We start from the raw sequence: 24134 nt of genomic DNA on the forward strand, positions 1-24134 counted from the left end.
TTGCTGAGGTTTTGTTTTGTGTTGTCTTGTGCTTTTTTCTCTATCACTCTGATGACGTTTGGGCTTGGGTTTGGGAGATTGGGGGTGGGTTCGGGAGCATTGCTACGTGCAACCCAGCAAAATTGCAGGTATACTCAGTAATTGCACAATTTTCCCATTTTGCCCTTCTGATAAAAAATAGAGGTTGACTAATCCCTTATGAGGCTTACAGATTGGGCGGATTAGCTAATCCGTATGAGACTTATGGACTAGCCCAATCCGTAAGTGTTTTTTTTCAAAAACATGTTTTACGAATTAATTTGAAATTAATGGTTCAAGCAAGAGTCAAACCTGTGTGACTTTTGCGTTATTAGCATGACAATCTAACCAGTTGAACTAATAGGTCAATTATGTTATAAAATAAATAATGTTGTTATATATAACACTAAAATTTCTAATGTATATTTAATGTGCATGTAAATTTAAATAATAAATTTTGTGACAATTAATTTTGATATAACTCGTACAGGTTAGCAACCAAATGATCCAACATGCATCAAAAAAATTGAACTAAAAAGAAGAAGAAGAATAAGCAAGGGTGATAACACATGCGTACCAACAAGGTGAGTTTACGTCCAATTAGAGATAAAAGAAAAATATAAGAGTGTTAAAATATTTTTTGGTTGAAAATAGTGTCATGTCTTTTATGGAGTTAAGAGGAAGAAGATGAAGATATTTTAGACATAAGTTTTCATTAAAAGTCATGTAACCAACATGTATCCACTTTCTGTTAAATTATTAAATGATGTTTAGGAGGGAGGGGGTCTGGGTGTAATGTGAACTAAACAATTAAGGGGGTTTTTGTAGGGTTCCAAAAAGGAGTGGTGTTGGGTGCAATTTGAAAAAAAAAAAAACACAAGGGGTGCAAGTGTGAGGAAGAATATGAGAGTATTTTATACATAAATTTTCATTAAAAGTCATTATGCCTACTTTCTGCTAAATTATTAAACGGTGTTTAAGGAGGGAGGGGTTTGGGTGTAATGTGAGTTAAACAACTAAGGGATTTTTTGTAGGGTGCAAAAAGGGGAGGTATAGGATGCAATTAAAAAAAAACAAAAGGGGTGCAAGTGTAATTTAATATTGTCTCACACTTTTAGGGACTAAATCAGAATTTTGGTTATTCACTAATTTACACATTTAACAATTAAAATTATCATTATTTTTTTATTGATTAAGGGATTTCGTGTGTATTTTATTTTGTTAAATAAAAGGTGGTTTTGAGTTATGTAATGATAAAAATTGTTATTGATTTTTTTTAAATCAAAATTGTTCTTATGGATAATGAAGTATCTTGAATTTAATTATCATAAAATTGTACATGTTTAACTAATAGTATTGAGTCTGAATATCAATTGTGTTTAACTTTTATTAACTCATAGTGGATTTATTTAATTGGTTGAAGTTGTGGATGGTACATGTGATTTGTATAAAAAATGATTTCTCTATTAATATGTTAATTTTGATTGATGGGATAAATGTTTGTATGATATGGTATTTTCTAGAGTTCGTTATGTGTTACTAAATTGATAAGTTGGTGTGGTAAATTAACAAATGGTTATGTTCATCAAGATATTTTAGTTAGTTTTTAATTTTTTTATTAGTTGAAAAGTTCATTTGTTTATTCAGTTAGTAAACTTTTTTTAGTAACTTCTCAGCTTGCGTTTTTGAAACCCTAGCTTCTACCTTCTAACTTCAAACTTTTTTATATTTTCTTCTTTTTTATACTAAATGTATTTATCAAATTTTTTACTTACTCTTTTTAAATAAATCGGGATTTTATTATTTTTTTCTTACCCATTCATATGTTTGTTGTCTTTTTTTTTCCTTCAACGTATAGACCCCTCATTTTGTTTCACAACATGCACACTAACCTTTTTTTTTTCAAGTAATGATATTTTTAATTTTTTTCACTCCCCATGTAATGCTTGGATAGATTCTCTACACAATATTTTGATTGTGAATTTTCCTAGTATGAATGAATAAAAAAAGAAAAACAATAAAAAAGAAACATAAGGGATGAGTTAAAAAAATATTTTATTAATTTAGCATTATAAATCAACACATCGTTAATGATAGACTATACAATTCTTTTTTTATTATATTTTACATTTTTTATGTTAGAATATTTTTTTAACCATTGTATCATTTATAATATTTAATTTATTATTTCAACATTATATTTTGTCTATTATTTTTTGAATAATTTTATATAAGATTATTTATTTTAACTATTACACTAATTAACATAATAAAAATATAACGTTTACTTAAGTGTCTTTTCTTCTATTATTTTAAACATGATTAAAAATATTTTAAGAAATAGTGTAAGATTAATAGTTGAATACTTAATATGAAAAAATGTAATATAAAATAGTATAATATAAATATGTCTATTTTTATCATTTTACATTTTTTAGCTACTTTAACATCTAGTTTTATCGAACACTTTTAATGTAATAAAACTAATTTTTTTCAACTTTCAACTTCTAGCTAGCTTTTTAGCTTCCAGCTAATTTTTCAGGTAATTTTATCAAACATAACCAAAAATTAATAATTTGATATAACAAAGACACTTTAAGAAATCAATCTGAAAGTTCTTAAAATCAAGAGTCAAAATGAAATAAAATAGTAATGAATGAGATAAAAAAATATATTTTAACCTTTAGTTTTATGAAATAACATAATTAATTAAGAGTATTAGTTATTAGGTGTGGCGTATTTGTTATAGGAAAAAAAATAGAGTTTTGTTTTCTCTAGCAATGTCACCAAATTGCATCCACAGCCAAGAAAGTAATCAAATAGGGAGGTAACCAAACAATCAAAACCTAATATCTCATTTAGAGATGAAATGTTGGGTAATAAGTAGTTTGTGCCTAAGATGGACATAATAGACCTAATTATACATAAACTTGTTCGTATATAATATGAGGAAAGTAATCATATGCTTCCAAAGGTCTTATTGGATGAACGGGTTTTTAAGAATTATGTTGCCCTTGGTAAAATGACTTTGTCGTTAAGCTTTTTGGAGAAAAAGATGGGTTATAAGATTTTGGTGACTTTAGTAATGTGAATGTGAATAATGATTTGTTCACGGTGAAGGTAGATCTCGTTGAGAATTGGAAAAAGATAATTTATAGTTTATAATATGAATGTGGAAAATAGTTTATTCACCCATTGATGATTTTTTATCAACACTTGGCAATCAATAAATGATAGGTTTACTTTCCCCATACTAAAGTTAATGTACAATTGTTCGGATTAGATTTTTAGTCTTAATCTCGTTTATTATGACGAAAACTTTCTCTTAGCAATGTTGTTGGTAGTTATTAAATTGATCAAAGTAGATAGAGTGTATTTTCACGTATATGCGTTGAAATAAACCTTACTCAGTCTGTTCTCAGTGAGATTTGGCTAAATTTTATTTTAGGAGAAGATTTCGCTAAATGGGCATTGGTATAAGGTTCAGTGTGAAGGTCTTCATATTATTCATGCAAAGCAAAATGTAGTTTTTCTTAACATGTAGTACAAAACTATGCTAATTAAACAACCCCACGTGCGGTGGTAGATACAAATAAGCAAATGGTAGGGTGCTAAGCTCCTGAGACAACCATGTCAAGTATTGGTGTATTGCAACAGCCACATTGATGTCTAGTTGCGACAAAAAAAATCTAATAATTAAGAACAAAACATTTGAAATATAGCAACCCATGCCTGCTGACTAGTGGTTAATTAGACGCAAAAAGAAATGCCCTACATTAAATACCAAAGATTCAGTTATAAAAGGTAATATGGCTCCTAATAAAAACAAGTTGATTGCTCTCTCAAATTTGGTTGCAGGTCAATCACATTGAAAGATGCTGCAAAAATATAAGAAAAAGTGAAAATTTTGCCTCTAAAGGTTAACAAATGCTCCTAAAGTATGCACAAAGACAAAAAGACATTATCATGACAAGGTGGTCATGAGACAAATAATCGTATCTCTCACGGACAAGGTATCAAGACTAGCAAATTTAATTAATGAAGCATAGGAACGTGCACAAATCAAAGAAAAATCAACTTGTAAGGAAAACTCTCACTACTTTTGAAAAATATTATACAACAATGGTTTTAAGATACATTTAAAAACGATTTTAAATTATCTTTGAATTCAATGTAGTGGAAAGTTAAAACTTTCACAATAGTTTCATAAAAATCATCTTATTCTAAGATGGTTCTTAAAGTAAAAATCGTTTTAAAAGATCATTATTTTAAGATGGTTTTTAACTTACAATTATCTTAGAAAAACACATTTTAAAGATTATTCTTAACTAAAAATCGTCTTAGAATAATGTCATTTTAAGATTATTTTTAGCTCAAAAGAAATTTGAACCAAGTAAAAAAAAGTACAAACGTTAAAAATGAATGAACAAAGCAAAGCTACATGTAGATGAATCAATTCCAACTTGTCTGCACCTATCAAAAGCCAAAAAGAAGGAAAAAGAAAGGAGACAACATCTTGTAAATGTAAAAGAAAAATGAATCAACATAGTTACCCACAACCTTCTCAGAGTTATTGGATCGTTCATACCAATTCGGTTCGCACTAATATACCACTAAATTTGTGGAAGTTATGAACCCAGAAAAAATGCAAAAGGAAGAGGAAGATGAAAATCAAGAACATACATTAGAAACAAAGATAAAAATTGCAATATCCTTTAAGATGAAATAACAGTTTTATTTTTAAAGTTGGTGTTTAATTTTATATTATTTATGTGTATAAATTAAAAAGTAAAATTGTCTAATTCTTTTATCGGTAACACTAAGAGTTTTCTTGATAAGACCAACATTTACATTTTTTTAGAAGAAGATCAAGAGTTACATAGAAACTAGATATTTAAATTATAAAATTAATAAAATGGTTTTATATTTTTTTATAGAAAACTAAAGAATGCATATCCGTTAATAATTTTGTAATAGAAAATTTTAATTAATATTTTAATAAAATAGATATGACTTGTGTGGATTTTTTTAATGAATATTTTGTCTTATTTAATATTTGAATTTTTATTTATTTCTGACACTTTTATATTTTGCTTTATGTGTAATTTATAGTTTTTACTTATAAATGAGAAAAAATATTGGTAGCATACTCATTTATATATTAAAACCTATGTAAATTTAAATAGCATATCCTACTGATTATGTATACCTCTTTCGTATCAATTCTTTGTAAGATCACTATTGTGAACCCCTATCACGTATCGAAGCATACCGCGAATTATGTCACTATGGTTCTATTGCTGGCATGGAGGTTCAACTATGGTTCTAAATTCGTATTTCTCTTGATATCATTATATTAGTGCTAAGAGTAAAAAGGACAGTATATATAGCAAGGCCTGATTTATATTTTTCTTGATATCATTATATATGGGTGGGGCCCATCTATAAGTGTTTAGTCTGCTTTTCACTTACAGACCCGAAAGCTATTGCACTAATGACTACTGTATTATGATTTGGTCTTGTCTTTGGTGTGTGTTGTTCTTGGCTAGGAATCTCAATCAGAAAATTTTATTGCATGGGGACAAGTGTGTCTAGGTATACATTCACGTCACATGAGTAGAGGTCAGCAATAGTATAAGTGGTGGAATTTTATCTTCTAGTTTCATGAATGAATGGATTAACAAACAAAAAAAATAAAAAATGAATGAATGTTAGAGAGGGAGGGAAAACATCTGGGGAATGATTTTTCATTCCTCCAAGAATGTTATTATTAGGAATGATATTTTTAAAAAATCTTTTAACCTATGTTTGGTAATTTTATATAGCTTCAAAATTTTGATGATAAAACATATGTTTGGTAATTTTATTTAGTTCCAAAATCTTTTATATATGATCAACGTATATTGAATTGTTTTGAAGCAGAAAAATAGAAAAATGGAAAACTAAATCCTGAACCTGACCTCTTAAAGACTCTTCAGATGATTTCAGAGCTTGAAGATAATTAATCACCAATTTCGGTGCTAGAAAGTAGAAAGAAGAAATAATTTCTTAGCTATATATTGAAAACATACGAAACAACTATTAACAAAATCATGTAATGAACAGATAATACATATGTCACTTGCTTAACAAGCATAAACTAACGTGGAGTAGTCTCAGCAGATATAAAAGGTTCATTTGAAATGAAGAATGCCACTTCTGAATCTCAGATTTTGCAGCCTTAAGTTCATTCTGGAAAATCCAGTGATCCAGGAAAACGATTTTAGGATACAAAAAGGTACAAATCAACCTATATGCAAAACTTTGGGCCAGGCTGGTAAGATACTCAACTCCAACAAGTTGGGGAGTGTTGCTAGGTACACCCAGCATTATTGCTGGTGCACCCAACATTCTTTGAAAATGGTAAAACTGTCTCTGTTAATTTCTCCCCTTACAGATTAAGTTGATCCGTAAGTTGATTTTTAGACTTACGGATCAAGTTGATCCGTAAGTTTTTTTACGGATCAACTTGATCCGTAAGAAGTATTTCTATCTTTTCGTGATTAGTGTTGGGTGCACTAACAATAATGCTGGGTGCACCTAACAGCACTCAACTTAGGGTCTGCTATGTGAATTATCTCTAATCTAGAAGAGTGTATATGGGCATTCTTTTATCCACATATTCATAATCATAAATTTTAGACATAATTTTCATTAAAAGTCATGTAACCAACATGTATCCACTTTCTGTTAAATTATTAAATGATGTTTAGGAGGAGGGGGTCTGGGTGTAAATGTGAACTAAACAATAAGGGTTTTTGTAGGGTTCCAAAAAAGGAGTGGTTGGGTGCAATTTTGAAAAAAAAAAAACACAAGGGTGAAGTGTGAGGAGAATATGAGAGTATTTTATACAAAATTTTCATTAAAAGTCATTATGCCTACTCTGCTAAATTATTTAAACGTTTAAGGAGGAGGGTTTGGGTGTAATGTGAGTTAAACAACTAAGGATTTTTGTTAGGGTGCAAAAAGGGGAGGTATAGGATGCAATTAAAAAAACAAAGGGGTGCAAGTGTAATTTAATATGTCTCACACTTTTAGGGACTAAATCAGAATTTTGGTTATTCACTAATTTACACATTTAACAATTAAAATTATCATTATTTTTTTTATTGATTAAGGGATTTCGGTGTATTTTATTTTGTTAAATAAAAGGTGGTTTTGAGTTATGTAATGATAAAAATTGTTATGATTTTTTTTAAATAAATTGTTCTTATGGTAATGAATAGTATCTTGAATTTAATTATCATAAAATTGTACATGTTTAACTAATAGTATTGAGTCTGATATCAATTGTGTTTAACTTTATATAACTCATAGTGGATTTATTTAATTGTTGAAGTTTGATGGTACATGTGATTTGTTAAAAAAATGATTTCTCTCTATTAATATGTTAATTTTGATTGATGGGATAAATGTTTGTATGATATGGTATTTTTCTAGAGTTCTGTATGTGTTACTAAATTGATAATTGGTGGGTAAATTAACAAATGGTTATGTTCATCAAGATATTTTAGTTGTTTTTTTTTTTTATTAGTTGAAAAGTCATTTTATTCAGTTAGTAAACTTTTTTTAGTAACTCTCAGCTTGCGTTTTTGAACCCTAGCTTCTACCTTTCTAACTTCAAACTTTTTTATATTTCTTCTTTTTTATACTAAATGTATTTATCAAATTATTTTACTTACTCTTTTTAAATAAATCGGATTTTATATTTTTTTCTTACCCATTCATTATGTTTGTTCTTTTTTTTTCCTTCAAACGTATAGACCCCTCATTTGTTTCCAAACATGCCTAACTAACCTTTTTTTTCAAGTAATATTTTTACTTTTTTTCACTCCCCATGTTAATGCTTGGATAGATTCTCTACACAAATTATTGATTGATATTTTCCTAGTATGAATGAATAAAAAAAGAAAAACAATAAAAAAGAAACATAAGGATGAGTTAAAAAAATATTTTATTAATTTAGCATTATAAATCAACACATCGTTAATGATAGACTATACAATTCTTTTTTTATTAATTTTACATTTTTTATGTTAGAATATTTTTTTAACCATTGTATCATTTATAATATTTAATTATTATTTTCACAATTATATTTGTCTATTATTTTTTGAATAATTTATATAAGATTATTTATTTTAACTATTACACTAATTAACATAATAAAAATATTAACGTTTACTTAAGTGTCTTTTCTTCTATTATTTTAAACATGATTAAAAATATTTTAAGAATAATGTAAGATTAATAGTGAATACTTTAATTGAAAAAATGTAATATAAAATAGTATAGTATAAATATGTCTATTTTATCATTTTACATTTTTAGCTACTTTAACATCTAGTTTTATCGAACACTTTTAATGTAATAAAACTAATTTTTTCAACTTTCAACTTCTACTAGCTTTTAGCTTCCAGCTAATTTTTTCAGGTAATTTTATCAAACATAACCAAAAATTAATAATTTGATATAACAAAGACACTTTAGAAATCAATCTGAAAGTTCTTAAAATCAAGAGTCAAAATGAAATAAAATAGTAATGAATGAGATAAAAAAATATATTTTAACCTTTAGTTTATGAAAATACATAATTAATTAAGAGTATTAGTTATTAGGTGTGGCGTAATTGTTATAGGAAAAAAAATAGAGTTTGTTTCTCTAGCAATGTCACCAATTGCATCACAGCCAAGAAAGTAATCAAATAGGGAGGTAACCAAACAATCAAAACCTAATATCTCATTTAGAGATGAAATGTTGGGTAAAGTAGTTTGTGCCTAAGATGGACATAATAGACCTAATTAACATAAACTTGTTCGTATATAATATGAGAAGTAATCATATGCTTCCAAGAATCTTATTGGATGAACGGGTTTTTAAGAATTATGTTGCCCTTGTGTAAAATGACTTTGTCGTTTAAGCTTTTGGAGAAAAAGATGGTTATAAGATTTTGGTGACTTTAGTAATGTGAATGTGAATAAATGATTTGTTCACGGTGAAGGTAGATCTCGTTGAGAATTGAAAAAGATAATTTATAGTTTATAATATGAATGTGGAAAATAGTTTATTCACCATTGATGATTTTTATCAACACTTGGCAATCAATAAATGATAGGTGTTACTTTCCCCATACTAAAGTTAATGTACAATTGTTCGGATTAGATTTTAGTCCTTAATCTCGTTTATATATGACGAAAAACTTTCTCTTAGCAATGTTGTTGGTAGTTATTAAATTGATCAAAGTAGATAGAGTGTATTTTCACGTATATGCGTTGAAATAAACCTATCTCAGTCTGTTCTCAGTGAGGATTTGGCTAAATTTTATTTTAGGAGAAGATTTCGCTAAATGGGCATTGAGTATAAGGTTCAGTGTGAAGTCTTCATATTATTCATGCAAAGCAAATGTAGTTTTCTTAACATGTAGTACAAAACTATGCTAATTAAACAACCCCACGTGCGGTGGTAGATACAAATAAGCAAATGGTAGGGTGCTAAGCTCCTGAGACAACCATGTCAAGTATTGGTATATGCAACAGCCACATTGATGTCTAGTTGCGACAAAAAAAATCTTAATAATTAAGAACAAAACATTTGAAATATAAGCAACCCATGCCTGCTGACTAGTGGTTAATTAGACGCAAAAGAAATGCCCTACATTAAATACCAAGATTCAGTTAAAAGGTAATATGGCTCCTAATAAAACAAGTTGATTGCTCTCTCAAATTTGGTTGCAGGTCATCACATTGAAAGATGCTGCAAAAATATAAGAAAAAGTGAAAATTTTGCCTCTTAAAGGTTAACAAATGCTCCTAAAGTATGCAACAAAGACAAAAAGACATTATCATGACAAGGTGGTCATAGACAAATAATGTATCTCTCACGACAAGGTATCAAGACTAGCAAATTTAATTATAATGAAGCATGGAACGTGCACAATCAAAAAAATCAACTTGTAAGGAAAACTCTCACTACTTTTGAAAAAATTTATACAACAATGGTTTTAGATACATTTAGAAACGATTTTAAATTATCTTGATTCAATGTAATGCTTTTCTCATCAAAGTCGCTGCACTTCAACCACTTCTCAGGCTTACAGGTGTCACTCATCAGATCATCTTTCTGAGTCCTGCACTCTGTCGTCATCTGATCACCCCACGAAACAACTCTCCCAGAGTCCGGCCAAAACTATCCTCATCATCCTCATCAGCTCCGTGTCCTTGCCATCCCCATAAATCCTCTCGTGATGATTACTCCAGTTAGCCAAATCATTGTCCCAACAACACATCATCCTCCACCACCTTATCAGTAATCAACTCAATCGCCCCCGGCTTCAACCCCACTTCCCCTACTCCTAACCTTATTCAAAACCTCGAACAACTCCTTGGAGACAGCCGCTAGATCTCCCTTGGCATCTTCCCAACCTTCCCTTCCAACATCCCCACCTCAGTCCTCAACTCCTGCACCTGCTGCATCACCGAAAACTGCAAATCCCCACCACCACCACCATCCTCCTTCCCCAACAACCCCCCAAACCCACCCTCACCATCCATCTCCTCACTCACCCATACACATTACTCTCCTGAACCATCAAAAACCCACCACCCTTATGCCCTACAACCCTATGCATAATCCTCGCATTCCCGTTCCAACGGCCCTGGCTCATGCCCTGAATGCACAGCATATAACTTAAAAACCGCCACCCCTTCCTCCTGGTACACAAAACTCTTATCCTTCTCATTGTAATTCGCAATCGGCACAATAGCCCTAATCCTAAACCCACATCCACATCTTTTAGAAGCATAAGGCTCCCTCTTCAAAACCTTAGATTTCTTAGCAGCAGGCTCTCCAGCCCTATGGCAAGCATAGTCCTTAACCTCAGCCATAAAAGGCTTATACCTAATATACTTCTGCCTAATGCAAAGCACAACCTTGTGCTTTGCGGCGAGCTGCTGGAGCCGGTCAGGGACTTCCCCGGCCGGCACCTCGAAGCTCTCGGTGTACTCGAACCGTCGCCGCTTGCCACGCGAAATGGCGGCGGAGGGCTCTCCGGAGCCCTCAGTGGCGGAGGAGGAGCAGACGGGGCAGGCGGCGACGCAGACTCGGATGAAGCTCTCAGGGATGCCGTAGAATTTGGCCCCGACGGTCCAGTGGTGCTTGATGCGGTCGAGGGTGTCCTTGAGGTTGAGGTGGCTGAGGTCGGTGTCGGCGTGGTGGGACATGACGATGTGCTGCCACTGGTTGAGGTGAGGGACGAACTGGTGAGGGTTGTTTTTGAAGCAGAGGAAGTGGGTGTTGGTGGAAACGTCGTGGTGCGTAGTGAGCTTGTCCTGGATGCGTTTCCAGGCGGTGAGGTAGGCGGTGTCCTCATTGCGGTCCTTCCAGACGGTGCGCCAGGAGGAGAGGACGGAGGAGGGGGTGGCGGAGCGGATGTCGGAGGGGAGGGGAGGCGGCGGAGGAGGAGGGAGCGGAGCATAAGGGCGTGGGAGGAAGGGGTGAAGGTGTAGAACTGGGAGGAGATGTGGGGGTCGGGGGAGATGAAGAGGGGGTTGGAATTGGAATTTGGGGGTGTGGAAGGGGAAGAGTGGGAGGAGGAGGGGGAGGAGGGGAAGAGGAGAGAGAAGGAGGAGGAGGTGGTGTTGCTGGGGAGAGGGGGGTTGTGAGGGGATAGATCGGGGGGGTGCGGGAGGAAAACCTCGTCTTCCTCTTCTTGTTTGTTGGAATTATTCATGCTGAAGATGAAGATGAAGAGGGTGGGTGTGTGGATGGGGAAAGTGAGGAAAGTGAGGAAAGTGAGCAGTGATGACTTTATCTCTCTCTCTCTCTCTGTTTCTGTTTGTTGCTGAGGTTTTGTTTTGTGTTGTCTTGTGCTTTTTTCTCTATCACTCTGATGACGTTTGGGCTTGGGTTTGGGAGATTGGGGGTGGGTTCGGGAGCATTGCTACGTGCAACCCAGCAAAATTGCAGGTATACTCAGTAATTGCACAATTTTCCCATTTTGCCCTTCTGATAAAAAATAGAGGTTGACTAATCCCTTATGAGGCTTACAGATTGGGCGGATTAGCTAATCCGTATGAGACTTATGGACTAGCCCAATCCGTAAGTGTTTTTTTTCAAAAACATGTTTTACGAATTAATTTGAAATTAATGGTTCAAGCAAGAGTCAAACCTGTGTGACTTTTGCGTTATTAGCATGACAATCTAACCAGTTGAACTAATAGGTCAATTATGTTATAAAATAAATAATGTTGTTATATATAACACTAAAATTTCTAATGTATATTTAATGTGCATGTAAATTTAAATAATAAATTTTGTGACAATTAATTTTGATATAACTCGTACAGGTTAGCAACCAAATGATCCAACATGCATCAAAAAAATTGAACTAAAAAGAAGAAGAAGAATAAGCAAGGGTGATAACACATGCGTACCAACAAGGTGAGTTTACGTCCAATTAGAGATAAAAGAAAAATATAAGAGTGTTAAAATATTTTTTGGTTGAAAATAGTGTCATGTCTTTTATGGAGTTAAGAGGAAGAAGATGAAGATATTTTAGACATAAGTTTTCATTAAAAGTCATGTAACCAACATGTATCCACTTTCTGTTAAATTATTAAATGATGTTTAGGAGGGAGGGGGTCTGGGTGTAATGTGAACTAAACAATTAAGGGGGTTTTTGTAGGGTTCCAAAAAGGAGTGGTGTTGGGTGCAATTTGAAAAAAAAAAAAACACAAGGGGTGCAAGTGTGAGGAAGAATATGAGAGTATTTTATACATAAATTTTCATTAAAAGTCATTATGCCTACTTTCTGCTAAATTATTAAACGGTGTTTAAGGAGGGAGGGGTTTGGGTGTAATGTGAGTTAAACAACTAAGGGATTTTTTGTAGGGTGCAAAAAGGGGAGGTATAGGATGCAATTAAAAAAAAACAAAAGGGGTGCAAGTGTAATTTAATATTGTCTCACACTTTTAGGGACTAAATCAGAATTTTGGTTATTCACTAATTTACACATTTAACAATTAAAATTATCATTATTTTTTTTATTGATTAAGGGATTTCGTGTGTATTTTATTTTGTTAAATAAAAGGTGGTTTTGAGTTATGTAATGATAAAAATTGTTATTGATTTTTTTTAAATCAAAATTGTTCTTATGGATAATGAAGTATCTTGAATTTAATTATCATAAAATTGTACATGTTTAACTAATAGTATTGAGTCTGAATATCAATTGTGTTTAACTTTTATTAACTCATAGTGGATTTATTTAATTGGTTGAAGTTGTGGATGGTACATGTGATTTGTATAAAAAATGATTTCTCTATTAATATGTTAATTTTGATTGATGGGATAAATGTTTGTATGATATGGTATTTTCTAGAGTTCGTTATGTGTTACTAAATTGATAAGTTGGTGTGGTAAATTAACAAATGGTTATGTTCATCAAGATATTTTAGTTAGTTTTTAATTTTTTTATTAGTTGAAAAGTTCATTTGTTTATTCAGTTAGTAAACTTTTTTTAGTAACTTCTCAGCTTGCGTTTTTGAAACCCTAGCTTCTACCTTCTAACTTCAAACTTTTTTATATTTTCTTCTTTTTTATACTAAATGTATTTATCAAATTTTTTACTTACTCTTTTTAAATAAATCGGGATTTTATTATTTTTTTCTTACCCATTCATATGTTTGTTGTCTTTTTTTTTCCTTCAACGTATAGACCCCTCATTTTGTTTCACAACATGCACACTAACCTTTTTTTTTCAAGTAATGATATTTTTAATTTTTTTCACTCCCCATGTAATGCTTGGATAGATTCTCTACACAATATTTTGATTGTGAATTTTCCTAGTATGAATGAATAAAAAAAGAAAAACAATAAAAAAGAAACATAAGGGATGAGTTAAAAAAATATTTTATTAATTTAGCATTATAAATCAACACATCGTTAATGATAGACTATACAATTCTTTTTTTATTATATTTTACATTTTTTATGTTAGAATATTTTTTTAACCATTGTATCATTTATAATATTTAATTTATTATTTCAACATTATATTTTGTCTATTATTTTTTGAATAATTTTATATAAGATTATTTATTTTAACTATTACACTAATTAACATAATAAAAATATAACGTTTACTTAAGTGTCTTTTCTTCTATTATTTTAAACATGATTAAAAATATTTTAAGAAATAGTGTAAGATTAATAGTTGAATACTTAATATGAAAAAATGTAATATAAAATAGTATAATATAAATATGTCTATTTTTATCATTTTACATTTTTTAGCTACTTTAACATCTAGTTTTATCGAACACTTTTAATGTAATAAAACTAATTTTTTTCAACTTTCAACTTCTAGCTAGCTTTTTAGCTTCCAGCTAATTTTTCAGGTAATTTTATCAAACATAACCAAAAATTAATAATTTGATATAACAAAGACACTTTAAGAAATCAATCTGAAAGTTCTTAAAATCAAGAGTCAAAATGAAATAAAATAGTAATGAATGAGATAAAAAAATATATTTTAACCTTTAGTTTTATGAAATAACATAATTAATTAAGAGTATTAGTTATTAGGTGTGGCGTATTTGTTATAGGAAAAAAAATAGAGTTTTGTTTTCTCTAGCAATGTCACCAAATTGCATCCACAGCCAAGAAAGTAATCAAATAGGGAGGTAACCAAACAATCAAAACCTAATATCTCATTTAGAGATGAAATGTTGGGTAATAAGTAGTTTGTGCCTAAGATGGACATAATAGACCTAATTATACATAAACTTGTTCGTATATAATATGAGGAAAGTAATCATATGCTTCCAAAGGTCTTATTGGATGAACGGGTTTTTAAGAATTATGTTGCCCTTGGTAAAATGACTTTGTCGTTAAGCTTTTTGGAGAAAAAGATGGGTTATAAGATTTTGGTGACTTTAGTAATGTGAATGTGAATAATGATTTGTTCACGGTGAAGGTAGATCTCGTTGAGAATTGGAAAAAGATAATTTATAGTTTATAATATGAATGTGGAAAATAGTTTATTCACCCATTGATGATTTTTTATCAACACTTGGCAATCAATAAATGATAGGTTTACTTTCCCCATACTAAAGTTAATGTACAATTGTTCGGATTAGATTTTTAGTCTTAATCTCGTTTATTATGACGAAAACTTTCTCTTAGCAATGTTGTTGGTAGTTATTAAATTGATCAAAGTAGATAGAGTGTATTTTCACGTATATGCGTTGAAATAAACCTTACTCAGTCTGTTCTCAGTGAGATTTGGCTAAATTTTATTTTAGGAGAAGATTTCGCTAAATGGGCATTGGTATAAGGTTCAGTGTGAAGGTCTTCATATTATTCATGCAAAGCAAAATGTAGTTTTTCTTAACATGTAGTACAAAACTATGCTAATTAAACAACCCCACGTGCGGTGGTAGATACAAATAAGCAAATGGTAGGGTGCTAAGCTCCTGAGACAACCATGTCAAGTATTGGTGTATTGCAACAGCCACATTGATGTCTAGTTGCGACAAAAAAAATCTAATAATTAAGAACAAAACATTTGAAATATAGCAACCCATGCCTGCTGACTAGTGGTTAATTAGACGCAAAAAGAAATGCCCTACATTAAATACCAAAGATTCAGTTATAAAAGGTAATATGGCTCCTAATAAAAACAAGTTGATTGCTCTCTCAAATTTGGTTGCAGGTCAATCACATTGAAAGATGCTGCAAAAATATAAGAAAAAGTGAAAATTTTGCCTCTAAAGGTTAACAAATGCTCCTAAAGTATGCACAAAGACAAAAAGACATTATCATGACAAGGTGGTCATGAGACAAATAATCGTATCTCTCACGGACAAGGTATCAAGACTAGCAAATTTAATTAATGAAGCATAGGAACGTGCACAAATCAAAGAAAAATCAACTTGTAAGGAAAACTCTCACTACTTTTGAAAAATATTATACAACAATGGTTTTAAGATACATTTAAAAACGATTTTAAATTATCTTTGAATTCAATGTAGTGGAAAGTTAAAACTTTCACAATAGTTTCATAAAAATCATCTTATTCTAAGATGGTTCTTAAAGTAAAAATCGTTTTAAAAGATCATTATTTTAAGATGGTTTTTAACTTACAATTATCTTAGAAAAACACATTTTAAAGATTATTCTTAACTAAAAATCGTCTTAGAATAATGTCATTTTAAGATTATTTTTAGCTCAAAAGAAATTTGAACCAAGTAAAAAAAAGTACAAACGTTAAAAATGAATGAACAAAGCAAAGCTACATGTAGATGAATCAATTCCAACTTGTCTGCACCTATCAAAAGCCAAAAAGAAGGAAAAAGAAAGGAGACAACATCTTGTAAATGTAAAAGAAAAATGAATCAACATAGTTACCCACAACCTTCTCAGAGTTATTGGATCGTTCATACCAATTCGGTTCGCACTAATATACCACTAAATTTGTGGAAGTTATGAACCCAGAAAAAATGCAAAAGGAAGAGGAAGATGAAAATCAAGAACATACATTAGAAACAAAGATAAAAATTGCAATATCCTTTTAAGATGAAATAACAGTTTTATTTTTAAAGTTGGTGTTTAATTTTATATTATTTATGTGTATAAATTAAAAAGTAAAATTGTCTAATTCTTTTATCGGTAACACTAAGAGTTTTCTTGATAAGACCAACATTTACATTTTTTTAGAAGAAGATCAAGAGTTACATAGAAACTAGATATTTAAATTATAAAATTAATAAAATGGTTTTATATTTTTTTATAGAAAACTAAAGAATGCATATCCGTTAATAATTTTGTAATAGAAAATTTTAATTAATATTTTAATAAAATAGATATGACTTGTGTGGATTTTTTTAATGAATATTTTGTCTTATTTAATATTTGAATTTTTATTTATTTCTGACACTTTTATATTTTGCTTTATGTGTAATTTATAGTTTTTACTTATAAATGAGAAAAAATATTGGTAGCATACTCATTTATATATTAAAACCTATGTAAATTTAAATAGCATATCCTACTGATTATGTATACCTCTTTCGTATCAATTCTTTGTAAGATCACTATTGTGAACCCCTATCACGTATCGAAGCATACCGCGAATTATGTCACTATGGTTCTATTGCTGGCATGGAGGTTCAACTATGGTTCTAAATTCGTATTTCTCTTGATATCATTATATTAGTGCTAAGAGTAAAAAGGACAGTATATATAGCAAGGCCTGATTTATATTTTTCTTGATATCATTATATATGGGTGGGGCCCATCTATAAGTGTTTAGTCTGCTTTTCACTTACAGACCCGAAAGCTATTGCACTAATGACTACTGTATTATGATTTGGTCTTGTCTTTGGTGTGTGTTGTTCTTGGCTAGGAATCTCAATCAGAAAAATTTTATTGCATGGGGACAAGTGTGTCTAGGTATACATTCACGTCACATGAGTAGAGGTCAGCAATAGTATAAGTGGTGGAATTTTATCTTCTAGTTTCATGAATGAATGGATTAACAAACAAAAAAAATAAAAAATGAATGAATGTTAGAGAGGGAGGGAAAACATCTGGGGAATGATTTTTCATTCCTCCAAGAATGTTATTATTAGGAATGATATTTTTAAAAAAATCTTTTAACCTATGTTTGGTAATTTTATATAGCTTCAAAATTTTGATGATAAAACATATGTTTGGTAATTTTATTTAGTTCCAAAATCTTTTATATATGATCAACGTATATTGAATTGTTTTGAAGCAGAAAAATAGAAAAATGGAAAACTAAATCCTGAACCTGACCTCTTAAAGACTCTTCAGATGATTTCAGAGCTTGAAGATAATTAATCACCAATTTCGGTGCTAGAAAGTAGAAAGAAGAAATAATTTCTTAGCTATATATTGAAAACATACGAAACAACTATTAACAAAATCATGTAATGAACAGATAATACATATGTCACTTGCTTAACAAGCATAAACTAACGTGGAGTAGTCTCAGCAGATATAAAAGGTTCATTTTGAAATGAAGAATGCCACTTCTGAATCTCAGATTTTGCAGCCTTAAGTTCATTCTGGAAAATCCAGTGATCCAGGAAAACGATTTTAGGATACAAAAAGGTACAAATCAACCTATATGCAAAACTTTGGGCCAGGCTGGTAAGATACTCAACTCCAACAAGTTGGGGAGTGTTGCTAGGTACACCCAGCATTATTGCTGGTGCACCCAACATTCTTTGAAAATGGTAAAACTGTCTCTGTTAATTTCTCCCCTTACAGATTAAGTTGATCCGTAAGTTGATTTTTAAGACTTACGGATCAAGTTGATCCGTAAGTTTTTTTACGGATCAACTTGATCCGTAAGAAGTATTTCTATCTTTTCGTGATTAGTGTTGGGTGCACTAACAATAATGCTGGGTGCACCTAACAGCACTCAACTTAGGGTCTGCTATGTGAATTATCTCTAATCTAGAAGAGTGTATATGGGCATTCTTTTATCCACATCATTCATAATCATAGAGTTAATAGAAAAATTATAACTAAAGTACGGTTCCCTTAATAATAGTAACATTAGTTCAATTTTTATTAGCAATTTGTTAAAGGAAAACATACTTGGCATGTAGCAAGCATGCCTTTACAGTTCTGAAGACTGCAAAAAACAAAGTTAGAAAAATTTTAGGCACAAACAGTTCAATGCAATTTTACATACAAATAATCTATGAACGTTGCAGTAAAAGTAACACGTTATAAGCTCAAATCCTCACTTGTAACTGGTACAAAGCAAATCCACCGCAAGTGAACATAAAAAACAGCAAGCTGGTATAGGATCAGCTACTATTCATTACCCAAAATTAACTTAGAAATCATTTGGTTTTATATATTAATATTATTAGTTATAAAGTTACTTAACAACATTCAGTTTAGCTAACAACCCATAAAGAATAGCAACTCCAAGAGGCTAAAGCGGGTACAATTTTATTGAACTTATAAAGAATGCAGTCATGCTTCCTGCGTTACAAGGAAGGATATTAACAGGCTTTCACCAACATATCCAAATAAAATAAATAAAAGTTTTTTGTTCATCCCTGCTAGACAGGATGTTGAAATTCATACAATTAGAGGTATAAAAAGGAAAGGGGTCTGATTAAGAATTAGTCATATTGAACACTACGAACTATAAAACCACCATAGCCATGTTGAATATGCCATAGTGAGGATAACTACCGAATTAGCCAACGAATGCTAGATAATGCGTTAGAACACAGACCAAGTGGCAACAAGCTCAGGTGATTTTACCATATTAGGACATGCTTCTTGAATGTTGTCAAAGCAGGGGCAATCTCCCAGTCACTGAATCCACAGAAGATTTTGGTCCTGACATAAATCCAGTAACATGTAAAGCCATTCAATCAAAAAGTAGCATATTATTTGTCAAGGAAAAAGCTGTCAAGATTGGGAGCAACTTTGAAAAACATCAGCATCAAATCCATGAGTGTGTAGCATCCCATTGTTCAATTAATTGCAAAAGTATTTAGATTTTCTTGTCCGTGTTTTTGGTCATACATTACATACAACATACAAGCAACAGGGAAGCTTACCAGGTCCAACAGCAAGAACAGTCTTTGATCTTGGCAAAACCTGAAGACATAAAAGCCTTAGCAATAATACTAACAAACAACAACAATGAGAAGGTGTGATGAGATGAAAGCCAACCCTTCAAGACTAATGCATTCCTAAGAAGTTACTATTAACAACTTAAGTACCAACTCTATGGTAGATTTTTAAGGTAGCTTTGTTCTTTATTTTTACCCATATATGAAATACTATCACTGTTCGTCCAGCATCAACAACAACAAAAGTACACTTTTATCTGATATTCACCATATTGCTTATAACATAGTGAGTGTATGTTATGACTTGGACTTCGAGGACCAAGAAGCCTCCGAGAGAAAGAGAGAGAAAAGATGATGGAAATGATATTTGCTCATTATTCCATGTATGAAGTTTTACAAGCTTTTATATTTCTTGGAATTGAAATCTAACTGAATCCGTTATTGTACAAGCACGTGCTACTTCTAGAATATTCTATGCTTTCTAACAGAAGTAGTTATCTGCTTCTCCCCTCCATGCATGGCCCTTCCCTCGTGTTGCTGGCCATTTGTTATCTGCAGCCCTTCTTCATTATTCACAACACTATTTGCTATCTGCAACCCTTCTTCATTACTCGTAACACTCCCTTGCCCTTCAAAGAACACCTTGTCCTCAAGGTGATGAAGCTTTTTAAAGGCTGACCATTCTTCCCATGAAGCTTCTTCGAGTGGAAGGTCCCTCCATTGGACTAACACCATGCGCTTAGGTCCCATTTCTGAAGGAATCATTTTGGATGCAATGATGGCTAAGGGAGTGATGACTGGTTCATTATCCATGGCTACCGAAGGAAGATCAACCGAATCCTGTGGTGGATCAGTAGCCATGTAGGGTTTAAGGAGCGATATATGGAAAACATTGTGGATGCGTGACTGTTCTGGTAGCTGCAACTGGTACGCTACCTTCCCCATCCGTGCCGTGATTCGAAAAGGCCCATAATACCTCTTGGTCAGCTTAGAGTAAGTGGTATCCGCGACTGAAGTCTGGCGTTGTGGTCTTAGTTTAACTAAGACCCAATCCCCTACTTCGAACTCTTGCTCCCGACGATGCTTATCCGCCATTTCCTTTATCCGTGTTTGTGCTTTGGTCAGCTTCTGACGTAGCAATTCGAATACTGCTTCCCTCTGACTAAGCATATCGTCCACTGCATCGACCTTGGCTGTCCCTGAGATGTAGTGAGGGAAGTTGGGGGGTTTTCTACCAAAAGTAATCTCAAACGGAGTGACGCCGGTAGCTGAGTGACATGAAGTGTTATAGGACCATTCGACCCATAACAAATAGCGACCCCACAGCGATGGTTTCCGATGAACAAATGCTCATAGGTATTGTTCTATGATGCGATTCGTCACCTCAGTTTGCCCATCTGATTGCGGATGGTATGTTGAACTGAGGCGAAGCTTTGTTCCACTAAGAGAGAAGAGTTCCCTCCAGAAATTGCTCACGAATAATGGATCACGGTCTGAGACAGTGCTTCTCGGCATTCCGTGTAAACGTCCGACTATATCCATGAATAAGCTGGCCACGGTGCGTGCATTATGATGAGTGGGTAGCATACCCAAGCGCAGTCCCTTCGAGAATCTGTCTACAATTACCAGAATGCAAGTATTTCCCTTGTAAGCTGGTAACCCTACAATAAAATCCATGGATAAATCTTCCCATGGTTGTACCGGTACCGGGAGAGGACACAACAGCCCCGCTGGTTTCCTATTGTCGTACTTGGTACACTGGCAGGTTAAGTAGCTTGTGATGAAAACATGAGTATCTGCTCGAATGGAGACCCACGTGAAGCTTTCTTGTAGACGATGCAACGTTTTCTGAATGCCCATATGACCACCTGTAGGTGATTGATGGAATTCTTCAAGTAATAGTTTGATGAAAGATGAGCCTGAAGGGATCCATATTCGACCTCTGTGTAAAATTAGACCTGAAGCTATTGTGTATTATGGGTGTGCATAAGGTTCCTTTTGAATCTTGTTATATAACTCCGTAAAAGCTGGGTGAGACGCCATTTCCTTGCGAAGATCTTCTAGAAAATCAAATTGAGGCATGGATAGTAAGGAGAATGATGCAGGTGACTTTTCCTTAATCTGTGACAAGGCATCCACCACTACGTTGGCTCGTCCCGCGCGATATTGAATCGTGAAGTCATAGCCCAACAAACGTGCCAAGTAACGGTGTTGCTCCTGTGTCTGGACCGTTTGGCTCATGAGCTCTCTCAGGCTTCAATGATCAGTAACTATAATGAACTTGTGACCTAGCAGGTACTGTCTCCACTTCTTGACGGTGGAGGTTATGGCTGCGAGTTCTCGGACATATGTTGATGCATTCATCAATTTCGGGCATAATTGCTTACTGAAGAAGGAAATGCGGTGATCTTCTTGCATAAGAACCGCTCCCATACCTGTCCCTGACGCGTCCATTTCGACAACAAACAGGATTTTGAAGTTGGGTAAGGCTAAAACAGGAGCAGCCATGATTGCTTCTTTAAGTTTCTGAAAGGCCTCACTGGCCGCCGGAGACCACTGGAACTGCGCGTGACATAGTAGCTTAGTAAGGGGTGCTGCAAGAGTTGCATATCCCTTTATAAATCTTCTATAGAATCCAGCGAGACCTAAGAACCCTCGCAATGCTCTTGGCGATCGTGGTGTTGGCCATCCCTGAATGGCCTGAACCTTCTCCGGTACTGGTCGTACACTGTCTCCCGCCACGACATGGCCCAAATACTCCAATTGCTTCTGAGCGAACATACATTTGGAGAGTTTCAGTGAAAACTTTCCTGTTACAAGAATCTGCAAGGTGTTTTCCAAGTGAGAGATGTGATCTGTTATGGTCTTGCTATATATCAAGATATCATCGAAAAAAACGATGATGTATTTTCACAGACATGGCCGAAACAGTTGATTCATTGTGGATTGAAAAGAAGAAGGTGCATTACAAAGGCCAAAGGGCATTACTCGAAACTCGTAATGCCCTTGATGCGTTCAAAATGCCGTTTTGCTAACATCTTCCTCCCGCATGAGGATTTGATGATACCCTTGCATCAGATCAAGCTTCGAGAACCACCTAGCTCCTCCAAGTTCGTCCAGAAGCTCATCCACCGTGGGGATTGGAAACCGATCTTTCACCGTAACCGCGTTCAGAGCTCTATAATCTACACAGAATCGCCATCCTCCATCCTTTTTCTTTACCAGTAAAACGGGTGATGAAAATGAACTTGAGCTTGGTTGAATGAATCCTTTTTCAAGCATGGCATTCACCTGGTCCTCTATCTCCTGTTTTTGATAATAGGGGTATCTGTAGGGCTTTACATTCACAGGAGCTGTATTTGGTAGTAGGGTTATGGCGTGGTCCGTGGGTCGCAAGGGTGGTAAGGTTGTTGGGGGTTGAAACAATGAAGAGTATCTGGTAATCAAGGATGTAATTTCCGGGAGTGTGTGTGTTGCAGGTTGGGGTGGGGTATGCTTTTCCACACGAACGTGAAAGAACGTGCTTGTTGGATTCGTGTAAAGTAAATGACGAAGTTGTGAGGGTGTTACCTGTTCCGGGTTCTTCTCGCGATCACCCTTCAATTCTATTAACTTGCCTCCGGTGATGAACTTCATGTTTAATGAAGTATAATCAGTGAGTACTGGGCCTAGAGTCTTCAGCCATTGTACTCCTAATACCACATCCGCACCACATAGTGGTAAAATACGGAAGTCTATCATGAATAAGTGTTTTTGAATCAACACCGTGACATCGCTACATTGTTGTTGGCACCTAATCTCTTCGTTGTTGCCCACCGTGACTCATAGAGGTACTATGTCTTGCGTGGATAGCTTTAGTGCTGTTACTACCTTATGGTGGAGGAAGTTATGCGTACTTCCTCCATCAATCAAAATGCTAACATGGAGATCTTGAATGGTTCCCGTCATGCGTAACGTCTCGGGAGCTGAATGTCCTGATAGTGCGTGTAAGCTCAGCTGCGTCGGAGGAGATTCAGATAGCGTTTCTGGTGGTTCTGGTAGCAATTCCGGGCTCTTTCCTTCGTCTGGTACAAATTCATCATCATCTGCTATCAGTAAGAATAGGGATGGGGAACATATGTGACCACGTGAGAATTTCTCATCGCAGTGGAAACATAATCCCTTCTCGTGACGTCGAGCTAGCTCTTCCGGTGACAAACGTTTGAACGGGATAGAAGAACTTGACGTTCTCTGCGGTGTAGGTAATAATGGCGGTGTGAAGCTGGATGGCGGTGACCGTGTCGGTATCGTGGATGTCTGAAAACGTTGTGTTGATGATCTACGAGCATCTAGTAATTTTTCTTCTTGTAATCTCGCATACGCAACTGCTTGACTTAAAGAGATTGGTTGTAAAACCTGCACCTCTCTTCGTATGGCTGGCGTTAACCCTGAAATAAAGCAGCTTAACAC

The 24134-nt window shown here is 33.5% G+C and overlaps 1 protein-coding gene and 1 pseudogene across 1 annotated transcript; both read right to left on the reverse strand.

Moving 5' to 3' along the window:
• Positions 1-10041: 10041 nt before the first annotated feature.
• LOC114405627 lies at positions 10042-11893 on the reverse strand (annotated as a pseudogene).
• Positions 11894-21941: 10048 nt separating this feature from the next.
• On the reverse strand, positions 21942-23321 carry LOC114405629. Its single transcript, XM_028368076.1, has 2 exons — positions 22722-23321; positions 21942-22508 (listed from the first exon to the last, which is right to left on the reverse strand). The coding sequence occupies exons 1-2, from the start codon at positions 23319-23321 to the stop codon at positions 21942-21944; spliced, it is 1167 nt and encodes a 388-aa protein (XP_028223877.1).
• Positions 23322-24134: the final 813 nt, after the last annotated feature.

The sequence above is a fragment of the Glycine soja genome, chromosome 3 (genome assembly GCF_004193775.1).
Source record: "Glycine soja cultivar W05 chromosome 3, ASM419377v2, whole genome shotgun sequence".
Taxonomy (NCBI): Eukaryota; Viridiplantae; Streptophyta; class Magnoliopsida; order Fabales; family Fabaceae; genus Glycine; species Glycine soja.